The sequence below is a fragment of the Bubalus kerabau genome, chromosome 3 (assembly GCF_029407905.1).
Source record: "Bubalus kerabau isolate K-KA32 ecotype Philippines breed swamp buffalo chromosome 3, PCC_UOA_SB_1v2, whole genome shotgun sequence".
Lineage (NCBI taxonomy): Eukaryota > Metazoa > Chordata > Mammalia > Artiodactyla > Bovidae > Bubalus > Bubalus kerabau.
In genome coordinates this window covers 143,077,889-143,094,683 of record NC_073626.1, presented here as the reverse complement: position 1 = coordinate 143,094,683, position 16,795 = coordinate 143,077,889, and the positions used below count along the sequence as shown (strand labels likewise).

The window sequence follows — 16,795 nt, the reverse complement described above, 5'->3', positions numbered from 1 at the left end:
AGAGTCCCGGTGAAGGTGGATATGGAGCCCTGGGTGTGCCCCCTCTCCTGGACATTGCTGGGTGCCCATGTGGCATTCTTTCCACCTGCCCCTTCCAAACAGTGCTCAGATTTCTGTTGAGGTCTCCATCACTCCCCATACAGCTCATGAACCTCAAAGAAATCTGACCCTCCAGCAGTAACCAACAGCTCTTGCCTGTCATGAATCCAGAGAGGGACATGTGACCTAAATGCCTGATGACGCTGGGTCCCAGGACTCGTGGGGTGCTGAGTCGGTGGTGTTCTCTCTGCCATCCTATGACCACAGGAGATAAAGCCTGGACCATGGGGAGCAAGGAGGAGATTCAGAAGACCAGCTTCCTTGCTAATAGTGATAGAGTTGGAGGAAAAACAAAGCCCCTGTGTTTTGGAAGCCACTTTGAGTCAGATTTTTTTTCCTGTTTCTGGCATTTTAAGTGATACACCACTTGAATATGCTCTTCTGGCCCCACCCTTGAACTCATTACCTCAATGGTTAGGATCAGCGGCTCCAAATCTTGGTAGACAATCTTCACTCGCTGAGGAGCTCGCTTTGCCTGGACCTCAGAATCAGCTATCACGGCGCAGACAAGCTGACCCACACAAAACACCTGCAATACAGAAGAGACTTCTAGTTCCAAGGAGGGCAGGCAGCAGGTCCTTTCCTTCTGTTCATCTTCCTCCTCCTGCCAGCACAGAGCTAGACACACAGTGGACTTCACCGCAGTGCCGTGGTTAAGGAAGGCTTCTGCAGAGAAGTCAATTTGTCCGAGTTGGCCTGCTGACCTCTGGGAAGTCTCTGCACTGGGAGAGTGAGGACTTCTTGCTCCATCATTGGCAGCGGCGGCTGAAGAGGGACTGGTGTGATGCTGCCTCACGTAGAGCAGACTCAGGCTTTGAGGATCTGAGGATCTGGCCTAGGAGAGTCAGGCCCACGGCTTGACCTGGGGCTGCCACACTGCGAACGGGGCCATTCTGAGAGGAGACTTCTGCCTTCATGACAGGAAGGACCAGAAGGTCAAGACCATCTCAGCCAGAGAGGAAGGAGGAAGGGGACAGTGGTCTCTGCCCTGAACTGAGGAGCACGGGCTTTTTCAGGGAGAGACATGATTGTAGGAGCCACGAGTGAGTTGGGAGCAGTCACCACTTCACCTACAGGTGGGGTACACAGATGGCCTACGGAGTTCACCCAGGGACCAGGGCAGAAAGTGGATGGGGAAACACAAAACCAAGGCTCTAGAAAAGCGAAATAGTCAGGACTGGAAGAAGTCATGGGACCACTGGACTCTCTTTCCCACCTTTTATTGTGATCCAAATCAAAACATAATCACTCATTTTTCAGATTGACATTAGATTATTAGGGCTTTTCTACAGTAAGCATATAGTAGTTTTATCACCAGATAAAAATGGTAGTAAAAAAGAGTTAAATCCAGGCACAGGCGCGCACGCGCGCGCGCGCACACACACACACACACACACATGTATTTGTTGGGTGTAGGTGGGTGGGGTCAGTGGGTAGATGAATGAAACAAGAATTGCAGATGTTAATCATTGTTGAAGCTGGATGATGGTTTTATGGGGATTCATTGTAGTCTATTTTTGTGTGTGTTTAACATTTCTGCCATGAAATGATTTTTTAAAGATATAGCATGATAAGGACAAATGTTAAAATCGGGATGAAACCAACAGAGACAATCATTCACAATGGCTCTGCTCTCTGCTCTCCACACACATGGGGTTTGCCACATGACCTGGTACACAAGCACGGCCCTGAGATGCTCAAAGTCAATGTCCCCACACCTCAGGGAGTTGTGCTATCGTGTGGCCCAAGATGGCTTTGCTTGTCTAGTTAACATTTATGCAAAGCCAGAGTTCTCATCGTCTTCCAGGACCATACAGCCCTGCCTTGGGAGAGTGCAACCTTGACTTCAGACACTCAGTCACCAAACTCATTTTTATCAACTAAGCCTCCTAGCGAGAGCCAGCGGCAGAGACTCTTCCAAATGATGAAGCTCTTTTGGGTGAACACTGAATGGAAGTTAAGCAGAAAACCTTCTGGACACTGCCCTGGCTGCATTTCCTCATGACTTCAGATACAGTAGTCAACGTTTTTTATCATTTGACACTTTCAGGTGGCAATAGTGCTATCGCTGTTCTTCTGCTTATTCACCCTGCTTTGCAGGAAGCAGCGTGAAATCTACAGATGAATCAGACATGGGCTCTCACTCCAGACATTTTACCAGGTAGGGGAAATAGATAAGACATTGAAATAAATAAGCTCAGTACAGGGTAGAAAGTGTAAATATAGGTTCACTTTGCCTTCTCCTTAAGTTCTGCGAGGACAAGGACCACACGGGTCTTGCTCACCTCCATCAGGTGCTCACTTAAAAGATGCCTGTTGAATACACAGTGTATGAATGAATTAGTCAGGGTGAGTTCAGACAGGGAGAGAACTCCTGGGTTAAAGGATAGGAAAGGCTTCATAGTGGGGATATCACTTGAACTTGGACGTTGGACACACCGAGACTGGAACCATAGCAAGGATTCTCAGGGAAAGGATCAGCAAATAAAAGTTCTCATTATTCTCCTCTCATTTATCCTTTCCTAAGTATGAAAGCAGCACATGATCTTACCACCATTAGGAAAAAAGATGAAACACTCAAGTGTCTTTTATATAACTAGCCAACTTCCTTACTTATGTGGAATATGAACGTTTTTGAACTAATTCACTATTAAAGTATATTTGGCAAAACTAATACAGTTATGTAAAGTTTAAAAATAAAATAAAATTAAAAAAAAAAGTATAGTGATTTATAATAAGCATTCAAAGAATATTGGAATCCTTTACGATGTGCCAAATTCAATGCTATCTTTAAGAAAATATGAAGTGCCGATAACTGAGGAAGTTACTTTTTTTTTTTGGCCACACCGAGAGGCAAGTGGAATCTTAGGTTCCAGGTAAGGGGCTGAACTCACACGCCCTACAATGGAGACTTGGAGTTTTAATCACCGGACCACTAGGGAAGTCCCTGAGGAAGTTACCTTTAAAACAGAAAGCAAAAATGCAGTACCTCATCTGTTGACAGAAGTTGATCAGCGTCAGTTAAAAAGCCACAGGTGGTGGTGATGCGTGGAAGATGTTCCCCAGTCAGGATGTCTACCACCCCAGGCAGGCTGAGAGCTGCAGAGACATCCATAGACCTAGACAAGAACACACAGAACAGAGCTACTCAGAGGAGCCCCACAGCCTGCAGGCCATGGGAGAATGTGCCATCAGAGAATAAGATACAAGAGAGGGAAGATATGCCCCCAAACCTTAACATAGTTCTATGCCACACAATCGAGAAAGAATTTCTGGGACAATGACGTTTTTCTATGGAGAGACAAATTGTAGTAAATCCTACACTTCAACCCCATTTCACTTCAAATCTACATTGGACATTGCCAACAAATAGCTTATCCTCTTCAGACAATTACTTTTCACTAACATGACTTATCCCCCAAAAGCAATCTTTATTGTTTGTTGGATAAAAACTTGATCACTTACACAATCTTAGCGTGAGCTCTTGAACTTGTTACAAAAGTCAAGAACAGTTCCCGGTCCACCACAGGCATGTCATCACAGTAGATGGCTTCGCCTGTGGCATGCTTAATACCAGACAGGTGCATGATGGGATGGCCAACTGGGTCTTGAGAAAGCTGCTTTAGGTCTGCCTTCTGTTTAATCGATAACCAATATATCATTTTTATAATCATATTATGCACAACTCTACATAATTTACATTCAAGCCAGAACACTTATGAAAATAAAAACATCACTATTAATAACACCAGGACAGTAAACTTATTTCAGTCATTCAGTAGGCAAACTGGGATGTGTAGCCATGGTGTTATTTTTCCCCCCACTTATTTTTTTCCCCCACTATTTTGAATATAGACCACAAATATCTTTAACACAGGATCTATTTGTGTAAGTAAATGAATATAAATCTTTCTTCTTGGTTATATAAAATTACATCTTTTTACAAACGCTCATGTATATCCTTAACTTTCGTTATCAAAATTATCCGACTCTTGTAGCTAGGCATGTCACGTGTACTATTTGCAGAAAAGCCTAATTATCATGGTTGCAGAAAATATCAAGCGCATTCAATCACAAGAGTTTTTCTTATTTTCTATTTTGAGTGAGGAAGTCTTACCAATGGTAAGACTCATCACTTAGACAATCCTGATAAAGAATGAAGACACAGAAAGCTGCATTTTGAGTAATGATTCATTCATGTTACTATTTCTTAGAGACCCATGGAGTAAAATGTCTTGCCACTGTCTTTATAAATACCTTGTGCTACCATAAATACCTTACATGTGTTTCATTAACCAAAATGAAATTAAGAAATACAACATCTCCTCCAGTATTCCAAATATGAGAGAATTGTTAGCTTTCTTGGTTGCTTATTGGAAGAAGAAGATGGGAGGTATGAAGAAAGAAGAATTAAGAGACATTCCCTAGTGGCTCAGTGGTAAAGAATCCACCTGCATTGCAGGAGACCTAGGTTCGATCCCTGGGTAGGGAAGATGCCCTGGAAAAGAAAAGGGCAATTCACTCCAGGATTCTTGCCTGGGAAATCCCATGGACAGAAGAAGCCTGGAGTGCTACAGTTCATGGGATCAGAAAAGAGTCAGACACAACTGAGCAACTAAACAACAGCTACAAGAGAACAAGTTCAGATACTAGGGGCAAGGCTAAAGTTGCCACAGGTGCTGCTGATGGAACGGTGGGAGGTGGAAATTCCAGGAAAATGGCCAGTCAAGCAGCCACCATCTAAAGGCTACTCTCTGAAAGGAGAAGGCAGCTCTGAGGCCTGGAGTTCTGCCCTGTGATGCAGTGCTGAGCCATCCCATCCACACTTCACTGGATCAGTCTTTCATCCGGCACCAGGGCTGAGGCCAGATGCCCAGAGCCTTTGCTCGAGAAGACTTGGGCCCAAGGTTGGTCAGCCAAGGTGAGGCCCAGAGAGAGCTAAAGGAGCTAAAGGCCTCTCTTGCCCATCCCACCTGCTGCCCTACACTGCTGTTCACGGGGTCAGCCCAAGCCTGGTTGGGGCAGGGACTCTCTCTGAGATGAGGCTCACAGTGATTGCAGCACATGGCAGGAGGGAAGACAGAACAGTCACCAACAGAACACCTACTGGTCAAGACCTTTCCTGGGGGGAAAAGAAGCCATGGAAGCTGTTTCTAAATCAGTATCATTTAAGGCAGATGGCACTAGTGGTAGACAGCCTGCCTGCCAATGCAGGAGACGGAAGGGATGAGGGTTCAGTCCCTGGGTTGGGAAGATCCCCTGGAGAAGGGCATGGCAACCCATTCCAGTATGCTTGCCTGGAGAATCCCATGGACAGAGGAGTCTGGCGGGCTATAGTCTGTAGGGTCCAAAGAGGCAGACACGACAGAAGCAACTCGCATGCACGCATGGGAAATTTTCTACAAGTACATACTTTCGTATTTGAGTCCCAGAATGTGCAGTTGAGAAAGCTTACACGTTGCATATTGACAATAAATGAGATGTTCGCTACCACCTAGAGTGGTGTGTGTGTGCTCAGTCTTGTCTGACTCTTGGCGACCCCAGGGATGGTAGCCCTCCAAGCTCTTCTGTCCATGGGATTTTCCAGGCAAGAATCCTGGAGTAGGTTGCTATTCCCTTCTCCAGGGGATCTTCCCCACCCAGGGATTGAAACTCACATTTCCTGAGTCTCCTTCAGTGGCAGGTGGATTCTTTACCACTAGTGCCACCTGGGAAGCCCTGGATGCTCTGAACTCGTTCCTATTTCATATAAAATGTACTGTTTTGCAGCAAAATATACGTTTACTGATTAACATTTATTGTTTTAAAGTCCATATTTGTTTCACTTAAATGTAAACTTCAATTTCGTAGTTACTACAATACAAGGCACAAAAAATTAGTATTAGCTGAGCTTTTGTGTGTGTGTGTGTTCATTCTGACTTTATATAAACTAGAAAGCAGAAGATTATGAATAAAAATAATTTAGAACTTGGCCTAAGTACCATTAACTAAAGGTGGCTGCTAAGTCACTTCAGTCGTGTCCGACTCGTGTGCAACCCCATAGACGGCAGCCCACGAGGCTCCCCCATCCCTGGGATTCTCCAGGCAAGAACACTGGAGTGGGTTGCCATTTCCTTCTCCAATGCATGAAAGTGAAAAGTGAAAGTGAAGACGCTCAGTCGTATCCGACTCTAGTAGGTCACAAATGTAGAGGAAGGGGGAAAATGAGAGAACATTTTACATATTCAGTCAATATGAACATATTATATAAATATGAAATTGATTAAGATGTAACACTTCTTTAAAAGCCAGTTGTAATGACTCTACTAATGAAAGAGTGTGTATTTGATTCCTTGCTTGTGCTTGTTATACAGCTAAAGACACCACGGAGGAAAGAACGCTGTCACCTCTAACAGGTGATCTCTGATTTGGAGAAAAAAAAAATGCTGGTCATCAGTGCTGAAGTTCCTCTAGAAAAGTGGGTATTTGTGTGTGTGAAAACCCAGAAAAAAAACAAAAACAAAATCAAAACATCTGTGTGAGAAATACACTACTTCCAAAACTTGGTCTTGCAATCTATAATAACAAGCTATGTGATGATTATCACTTTTCTCCGAATGATTTTAAAAGCCCATTCATTTGTTGTTTTTCCTGTGGTTGTTGAAGTTTATTCCATGGTCAAGGCAATGTTAAGGTGTTTATAAGCCAAACATTGCAGTAACTGTATTTTACACTGGGGAAAAGGGAAGCTATTTTTGACTTTCAAAATGATCACTTTCAACACTTTCAATGGAGTTTGGTGTATTTGACTTTTGAACATATTGAACCTAAAAACTGAAGAGGTATACATCAACTTCATTGTTCATTACAACATACTGCAAGGTTTTATAACTAAGTCCAACGATAGATCCAATGAACTGAATCTATTGAAAAAGAATCTTTTAAAAGCCTTTTCATGTTCTTCACTTAATAAAACCTTCAAGGTAAAGTTTCTTGCTAATTATTTCAAGGAAAAGCACAGTGATCTTATCCAGTTGACCAATAGGATGACTTCAGGTGATACTCTTACGACATTGTAGCTGAAAATTCCATTTGAAGGTTATGAGAAATTCTGTTCTAAAAGCGTTCATTAGGAGAGCCTGAAATTAACTCTTAGAACTCATGCTTGATTCAGCTCTAAAACTCTAATTCACAGAGAAAACACTTAGAGAAGGGAGACTGGGAGAACAAAGGATCACCACATTCAAACAAAATAACCCAGCAGCTCGTTCAAAAAGCATTACTGCATTTTCATCAGCCTCCAAGGGCTCTGTGAATAAAATCAAAGCAGCCCACAGCCCTGATACAGGGCCAAGGGCAAGGGCAAGGGCATGTGGAAGACTAGGCAGCTTGTTCATATCAGTGGTACAAAGCCACAGAACAAAAACACATTTGAACTCTTCAAGTTCAAAACAGACATTTAAAAAAATAACCATTGCTAGCTTAATTATTAATCACAATCCTTCACTGATTTTGAAGTTCTAATCAACACTAAGTAGGCTGTAGTTTCACCAGAAGGGGAGTTCAGGCTAAAAAGTCATGAGAATCACTGAGAGGTAAGTGGGATGTCCACGTAAAGAAGCTTTAGCCTGGGTCTTTTGAATTTAAAAAAAAAAGAAAAAGAAAATCACTAACCTGGTACTTTAATGTACTCCAGTAATGTCTGGAATGAAGATCTTCTAAAGCACTCTCATACTTGCTTGCAAGGCTAGGATAGTGAACAGGGTCCTGAAAAGTAGAACCATTGTAGATATTTAAAATATGCCAGAATGGTGTTGGGAGAGAGGCTAGCATGGTTCTTAGCTCTGCTGTGAAGTTTAACCTTTCTTAAGCACTTGCTTAATTCAGAATCCTGGAAGTACAAGCAGGGTTCTCCCTGACCTCCAGGACACACCTCTGGAAGATCCATTCATAGGACAATGTTTTATGAAGAGCTAAGTGAGTACAGTAGATTACTGACTCCCAATATCTTTATGTTTCTTAGGATTCTTTCACATGCCTTCCTAAACGATTTGAGGACTTACGAACCAATAAAACAGGAAGGTAGAAGCTAAGTAAATAGTTGGAAAGGAAGAGAGGATTTAAACCAGGAAAAGGTCAGAGCAAAGGTGCACCATTGCTAACAAGTATCAAACTCTGTTCTGTATCCCCTGGGCAACCAGGAAGGAGGGAAGATGCTGGGGCTGCCTCTCTGCCACAGTCTCCCACAGGAAGCATTCTAGGGCCCTAGGAGGAACACTTCCTAGAGTTGAGTAAACCTGGGTCATTTGATCCTTACACAAGATTTTAAACAGTGCACCTAATGGTTCTTTTTTCTTTTATTTTTTAAATTAATTTTTTGGGAGTATACTTCTTTATAATGTTGTGTTAGTTTCTATTGTACAGCAAAGTGAATCATCCATACATATTCAGAAATCTCGTCTTTTTTGGTTTTCCTTCCCTTACAGGTCATCACAGAGCACTGAGTAGAGTTTTCTATGCTATACAGTAGGTTCTCATTAGTTATCCATTTTATACATAGTATTGTGTATATGTCAATCCCAATCTCCCAGTTCATCCCATTTTCCCTTCCCCTCTTTGTACCCATAAGTTTGTGTATCTCCATTTCTGTTTTGCAAGTAAGTTCATCTGTACCACCTAATGGCTATTTTTTACAATATAAAATTTTTAAGAGAAAATTAAAGCCAACAAAGCCTATTCTTTTGAATAGTAGAGCAATATTAATAGAGGAAATTGAATTGAAGGTAAAAGACTATAAGATGGAAGTTGTAATTTATATCATTGGATTCATTCAATAAATTATATTGCTTTACTATTAATTGAAGGAGTTGGCTTTATTTTCTCTCTTTGGATAACCTGGTGACAATAAGTCACTTATATATGATTTCAAGCTTCTATTCTGAAAACTTTGATACGACTGTTCTGGGTTTTTGTTCTACTCATGTATAATGAGAAGATACCTACAGAAGCAATGCTAAGAGAGAACTCCATGTCTCTAATTTAAAGTGATCATACTCTTTTATGATCACACATACTTATTTTTTTATCATACATACTAATTTCTATACCACATGAGGATTGTTCATGGCTTCTGATCTAGTTTGGTCTTGCCACCAGACCAAACTAGATCAGAAGCCATGAACAATGCTAATAATTTCAAGGAAAATAAAAAGTGATCTTATCTTTCATTAAACTGTCACTCTTTGTCTTACCTGTTAGCTGGGCTTGTTTAGGATTAATGTGATCAACATGGTTCAAGTTCCCTTTGGGTACAGTAAATTTATTCTGAGATAAATATTTTTTTGTTGTGTCCTTCCTAGTCAACAGTCTTGTAAACTTTAATTGTTTGTCATAAGGGAGACCAGGTGCAAGAATGCCCGGATGATTACGACTATGATTATTAGGCAGTCTTCACCATGGTTCTCTGAAGTATTAGGGACCATAGGAAGCCTTTTCCTATGATAATCCATTTCTCAGTAACCTTATGGAGAGGCTTCCATCACCATCTTACAAGTGAGAGAAACAAAGTTGAACCCAGAGAAGAAAGCCAAACATACAAAGGTAAACCTCAGCAAGTGGAAGAAACGCTTTTCTGAGGGAAAATATGTTCAAACCAGTAACAAGTTCTCTGAACACCATCGAGACACACAACAGGTCAGAAAAATAAGTGAGTGGTGCTAAATCAGATCCCACACAACTCTGTGCTTGACTTGCAATTTTTCCCCAAGCACACACCCCATCAACAGATGGCCTGCCATATGCCCTGCAAGCCCGTGAGTTTCTGATGTGGGTTGTCTTTTCTACTCTATTCGATAGCTTTTTGGCAGGAGTTGTTGCCTTTCCTGCTTTGGGCATTCTCAGAGGCCCCCAGGCCTGGGAAAGTGAACATGTGGTCAGTTCCACTTACCATCCCCTTCAAAATCTGTGACACTTCCAGGTAGAACTTGAACAGGAAGCTGACGATGAGGGTCCTCTTGAACTCCACCCTCCCACCTGGGGCTGAGCCTGGGAGGGAGACTTCGTCCAGAATCAGCCTGCAAGCTGCATCCAGCATCTCTTCATCCCAGGGCCTGTGAGGTTCAAAAGAGGATTCCTAGCCCAACAGGACTCACTACCCCACAAGCTCAGCTAACAGGTAAGACAAAGAGTGACAATTTAATGGAAAAAAAAAAAACAGTACAAGCTCCAGAGTCAGGCAATCCAAGTTCAAATCACAGTCCACCATTCTCAGGGTGTCTGACCTGGGCACACCACTTCATCACCTGTAAAAGGGCAATCATGGTAGAATTTACCTCCTGGAATGGTCATGAGAAAGAAATGACAACTTGTGTTAAGTCCTCAACCCAGGAGTAACTGCCCTTTATATCACTAGAATGTTGACTGCATGCTAGGTTGTTTTAATTCTGTTTTCTGGGGCTTACTGCTGGCTCAGTCTGTAGAAAGTCTGCCTGCAATGCAGAAGACTTGGGTTCGATGCCTCGGTTGGGAAGATCCCCTAGAGACAGGAATGGCAACTTACTCCAGTATCCTTGCCTGGAGAATTCAATCAACATAGAAGCCTATACACTCCGTGGAGTCACAAAGAGTCAGACATGACTGAGTGACTAACACTTACTTACTTAGGCACCTTACATGTATTGATTCTGGGAGACATGTATTCATATATATGTATTCATATCTGGAGAGAGTGAAGGACTGGACAGGGAAGCCTGGCGTGCTGCAGTCCATGGGGTCCTAGAGTCAGAGGTACTGAACAACAACAACGTATTCACCCACTTAATCCTCTCAAATGCCCTATGAGGCATGAGATATGATTATTCCCTTTTGATAGATAAGGAAACTGTGGTACTGTAAGATTAAGTAAGCTGACTGAGATCACATAATTTATAGGAGTTGAAATGAGATTCTAACCCAGGCAGTGTGGCTTGACCAAGATCATGGTTTTAATCATTAGTTTATTACTTCTGAAATGGTAATCAATACCTAGTGAAGGCTTAAGAAATAATGGCTATATCTATAGTCAAGTTATTACCTGTAGAAATAAACAGCCAGGTATGCAATACACTTAGCAAGTTATTGAAAAACAAACTCCCATAATGAATCTTTCATAATGATAAATTATTCTCTCACAATAAAGAATGCAGATTTACTCATTTTGTTTACTGTGTCTCTATATCAATACTATTGGGAGATGGGTACACACACACACACACACACACACACACACACACACACTATATGGTGCCCACTTCAGGATTCACTAAGACACATGGAAATAATCATGAAATCTTGTTAGAATTCCAAGTCATTAAACAGAAAGGTGGTAAATATTTTTCTTCTTGTAATTACATGTCACCATAGAAAGAGCCACTTGGTTCCCTGGAATCTCAGGACGTGATTCCATACCTTCCAATGAGTTTCTGGCAGGAATTCTTTGCGAGGATGGTGGTTGGACCAACGCCTCCGTATGCAATGGATAACTCTCTGATGATGCCATCTCCTTTTCCAAAACACACTCTCATTCCCGCATTAACTATTGCGAGCGCATTCTGCTGCCGCTGGGCTTGTCGGAAGGCTGACACGAACTCCCACTAAAAGCAAAAGTGATGGAGAACATAGGCAAAACACTCTCCGACATACATCACAGCAGGATCCTCTATGACCCACCTCCCAGAATATTGGAAATAAAGGCAAAAATAAACAAATGGGACCTAATTAAACTTAAAAGCTTCTGCACAACAAAGGAAACTATAAGCAAGGTGAAAAGACAGCCTTCAGAATGGGAGAAAATAGTAGCAAATGAAGCAACTGACAAACAACTAATCTCAAAACTATACAAGCAACTCCTACACCTCAATTCCAGAAAAATAAATGACCCAATCAAAAAATGGGCCAAAGAACTAAATAGACATTTCTCCAAAAAAAGACATACAGATGGCTAACAAACACATGAAAAGATGCTCAACATCACTCATTATCAGAGAAATGCAAATCAAAACCGCTATGAGGTACCATTTCACACCAGTCAGAATGGCTGCGATCCAAAAGTCTATAAGCAATAAATGCTGGAGAGGGTGTGGAGAAAAGGGAACCCTCTTACACTGTTGGTGGGAATGAAAACTAGTACAGCCACTACGGAGAACAGTGTGGAGATTCCTTAAAAAACTGGAAATAGAACAGCCTTATGATCCAGCAATCCCACTGCTGGGCATACACACTGAGGAAACCAGAAGGGAAAGAGACACGTGTACCCCAATGTTCATCGCAGCACTGTTTATAATAGCCAGGACATGGAAGCAACCTAGATGTCCATCAGCACATGAATGGATAAGAAAGCTGTAGTTCATATACACAATGGAGTATTACTCAGCCATTAAAAAGAATACATTTGAATCAGTTCTAATGAGGTGGATGAAACTGGAGCCTATTATACAGAGTGAAGTAAGCAGTATACTAACACATATATATGGAATTTAGAAAGATGGTAACAATAACCCTGTATACGACAGCAAAAGAGACACTGATGTATAGAACAGTCTTTTGGACTCTGTGGGAGAGGGAGAGGGTGGGCTGATTTGGGAGAATAGCATTGAAATATGTATAATATCTTATATGAAACGAGTTGCCGGTCCAGGTTCGATGCATGATACTGAATGCTTGGGGCTGGTGCACTGGGACGATCCAGAGGGATGGTATGGGGAGGGAGGAGGGAGGAGGGTTCAGGATGGGGAACACATGTACACCTGTGGCGGATTCATTTTGATATATGGCAAAACCAATACAATATTGTAAAGTTAAATAAAATAAAATTAAAAAAAAAGCAAAAGTGAAGTGGCACTGGTAGAAACACACTGAGCGACAACTATGCACTAGGCAGCTTGAATGCATTGCCTCACCGGATGCTCGCCACACTCTCTTGAGCTGAACCGTGTCCCCTCAAAAGTGACATCTTGAAGTCTTAGTTCCCAGTAGTTCCTCAGGATGTGACTGTATTAGGAGTTAGGGTCTTTAAAGAGGCAATTAAGTTAAAAATGAGATAAATGAGGTGTCGTCATAAGAAGAGGAAATTTGGACATAGACACAGAGGGAAAGCCATGTGGAGACACAGAGAGAAGATAGTTATCTACTTGCCAAGGAGAGAAGCTTCAGAGAAAATCAACACTGCCAACACCTTGATATCAGACTTCTGGCCTCCAGAAGGAAGAGTGTAGTTATGCCACTGAGGCTGTGGTTCTTTGCAGCCTTAGCCAGCAAAATCATACACTTTCCAAGGCAGGCTCAATCATTCCCATTTACAGATGAGAATCCAAGGCTCAGACTGATTCAGTAGGTCTGAACTAGGATTCACTCTTGAGTCTGACTCCAAAGCCCTTCTTCCTACCACTAAGTTCTATTGTAAATTTATAGCTTCTTCAAAACCTCAAGGTATAAGTAGAGGTATAGTTTCCAGTCTTACTTGTGACAAAGCCTCACAGTACAAAGAATTTTTAAAAATCTGTAGGAAGGTAACTTTAGAGCTTGGTTTCAGCGAGGGGAGGCAGGGAGGGAGAGAGAGAAGGATGGAGAGAGAAGCAGAGTCGAAGGTCTCCTGATTCTAGGAATGATGGAGAGTACTTAATACAAGTGAAAAATATTCGCAGATCCTCATATTCTCCACTACCCCACTCAACACCTTTTTTAAAACTCTCTTATATGTTGGAATTAACAAGCTGTATGCTCAAAGGTAAAATGAAGAAATTGAAAGGACAGTCTCACCTTCCTTGAATAGGGGATGTTTACCGAGATCAAGATTTCTTCAGGCTTAAGATCGGCACTTGGGCACTTTCTGAGAAACTGCTCATTTAAAGGAATCTGTCGTTTTCCTTCTGTGGAAAGAAAGAACACTTTCCCTGGCATCTGTTCTTTATTAAACAAATCCCCAGAATTTGGGAAATAATTCTACCAAATACAGGAAACTGATCGGGAAAAGAAGTGCTCTTCCTGTTTAAAAAAATCTTTCACCATGTAATAGCGTCTTGCAGTGCTTCATCCCATCTAGGGTCCATCTTTTTTATTTTTATTTTGCCTTTTTTCTTGATTACAAATAAAAATATCTAGGTGAGTAGCCCAGAGGTCAGGCAGAGAAGGACCTTAGGAAGCACTTGCTGAACAATACGATTCATTCTGAGATTTGTGAGAAGAAAGAAGATATTAATATCTTTTGATATTCTAAGCAAGTCATTCAACAAACATTTATTGTGTATACTCAAGAACTCAGTACAATAGTGAATAAATTGCCTTTAATGACTTTTTATACTAGGGAGATGTCGTCTTAATTGTTTCTATCTTTTCTCAGCACCTAAAGAGTTTCTGTTCTTTAATCAATATATCAGAGGGAGGAACTATTTAAAGCAATAATGAAATAGGACTTTGGGATAAAAACTAAGACTCTTTTAATCTTTATATTTAGATCAAAAAACCTAATTCTCCATGAATGATTTTTTAAAGGATGTTACTTAAATTGATAACTGAACATACATCTTTTTTAGAACTTTATTTTTTAATGGGTGGAAAATTTTGTTTTGGTTTCTGCCGTACAACAACATGGATCAGTCATAATTATATACATATCCCTTTCCTCCTGAGCCTCCCTCCCCTCCCCCAATCCTACCCCTCTAGGTCATCGCAGAGCACCAGGCTGGTCTCCCTGTGTTATTTAGCAACTTCCCACTAACTGTTTTACACATGATAGTGTATATATGTCCCCTGACAGATGAATGGATAAAGAAGTTGTGGTACATCTATATAACGGAATATTACTCAGCCATAAAAAGGAACAAACTTGAGTCAACTGTAGTGAGGTAAAAAGTAAGTCAGAAAGAGAAAAACAAGTTTCATATATTAATACATTTATGTGGAATTGAGAAATATGGACTGATGAACCTAGTACAGAATATACAGCTTCTTCATTAAGACAATTTTGTGGTTTAGATGCTCTGAAGAGTTGGCATTGAACGATGCAGGTAAGAGAAAGTTAGTATATATTTTTAAATAAAAAAATACAGATTTATGGAGGACCAATTGAATCTTTCTAATAATTTTTGACTAAATTGAAATAAAAGAAATAAATGAAAAAATCTTAGGCTTGGTTTTCAAAAACAAAACTCAAAAAAGTATAGGCTGAAGCTCAACCACTGTTCAATAGAAAAAGACTTGCAGGCTTCCATCAATGACAGCTCAAGTATGAGCCTAGAGGTCTCTTCACTCTTCAGATTACAGCAGGACAATCACCAACACTGGTCAGGCAGCCAGCATAGGAAAATATCTACCAGAAGTCTTCCAAAGGAAGGAGATGAAGACGCTAGGTGCATGCACAATTAGGACCAGACTGACTAACTTTCCAAGCATCTGAAAAGGAAGGTGGAATTATTAATATTAGAAAGAATGCTAATTGTCAAATCTGGACTTCCTATAACCCTGGAGAGGCAAAAGGAGAGGAGGAACAGGGTTTAATAAGCCCCAGGAAGGAGGTGTCACTTACCTTTTGACAGCAGGTTGAGGGTACAGTTGCCCACAGCCAGGAGAGGGTTCAGATCTGAATCTGGATGCCTGCTCACTATGTGGCCCCCTAAAGACTTTTAAAAGAATGGGTTATTTTCACTCCAGTTGTGAAATTATAAAGACACAAGTGGTAAAATAAGAATCAAGCTTATTACAAGAATCAAAGCTTTGGAAAACTATTCTTTTTGTCTGTTCTCAAAGAATAAATATGTCACGATTTGATGGGAATGGCCATTCAAGGGGCACACACTAGCATTACTGTCATCAAATACATACAGCCATATTCCTGATCTGGGGCCCAGCCAGAGTTTCCAAATGTTTCAGGAGAGCGTGGTACATCTGTGTCTTCTCCTCAGGGAGTTTCCGGGTCACATTAGCCAGGAAGTCTTTCACCTCAGCCAGGCTGACAGCGGCACCTAAGGTCAGCCCTGAAATGAAATCATTTGCAGAGAACACAGTGTGATCACTGCTGACCTGGAAATGCCCATTAGATGTTAGACTGCAGATATGGGATCTTTATGCTGGATACATGTTGCCCTGCTATTGGTGGTCATGGTGGTGATGGCAGGAATAGTGCTTGGGAATGGAGGTGGGCTTCCCAAGCGGTGCAGTGGTAAAGAATCCATCTGCCAATGCAGGAGATGCTAGTTTGATCCCTGGGTTGGGAAGATTCCTTGGAGGAGGAAATGGCAACCTATTCCAGTATTCTTGCCCAGAAAATCCCATGGATAGAGGAGCCTGGTGGGCTACAGTCTGACAGGTCGCAAACAGTGGGATACCACTGATCCACTGAACACACACAGAGGAGGAGTTAACAGTGGTTGTAATGGTGGTGGTGAAGGAGGTGATGGTGTTGGCGACAGTGGGGGTGATAGTGCTGCGGGTGATAGAGGCTCAATTTTCTGAATACTCACTGTGTCAAGCACTATGCTGAATACTTTCCAGAATCTTCTTGAATTCTAACACAGCTTTGAAATAGTAATAGCCCCATACAAACTGAGGTTCAGTTAAGTATCTTGACTAAGGTCTTTCAGTTAAATTATGACATAGTCAGGACCTGGACTCCAGAGGCAGACTTCAAACTCACATTTCATTGCCTCTCATCATTGTCATTACATCAGTTTCCTTTATTGAAATG

At 41.5% G+C, this 16,795-nt stretch overlaps 1 protein-coding gene across 3 annotated transcripts in view; it reads right to left on the bottom strand.

Moving 5' to 3' along the window:
• LOC129646617 (aldehyde oxidase 1-like) overlaps positions 1–16,795 on the bottom strand; it is a 69,949-nt gene that overhangs the window by 35,815 nt on the left and 17,339 nt on the right. For all 3 annotated transcript variants that reach the window (XM_055573055.1, XM_055573056.1, XM_055573057.1), the window contains 9 exons: positions 15,934–16,085; positions 15,638–15,731; positions 13,873–13,982; positions 11,524–11,708; positions 10,025–10,187; positions 7,753–7,845; positions 3,565–3,734; positions 3,089–3,218; positions 506–628 (listed from right to left, as the gene is read on the bottom strand). In XM_055573055.1, the coding sequence (XP_055429030.1) occupies positions 506–628; positions 3,089–3,218; positions 3,565–3,734; positions 7,753–7,845; positions 10,025–10,187; positions 11,524–11,708; positions 13,873–13,982; positions 15,638–15,731; positions 15,934–16,085 (1,220 nt within the window). The remainder of the gene's footprint in view (positions 1–505; positions 629–3,088; positions 3,219–3,564; positions 3,735–7,752; positions 7,846–10,024; positions 10,188–11,523; positions 11,709–13,872; positions 13,983–15,637; positions 15,732–15,933; positions 16,086–16,795) is intronic.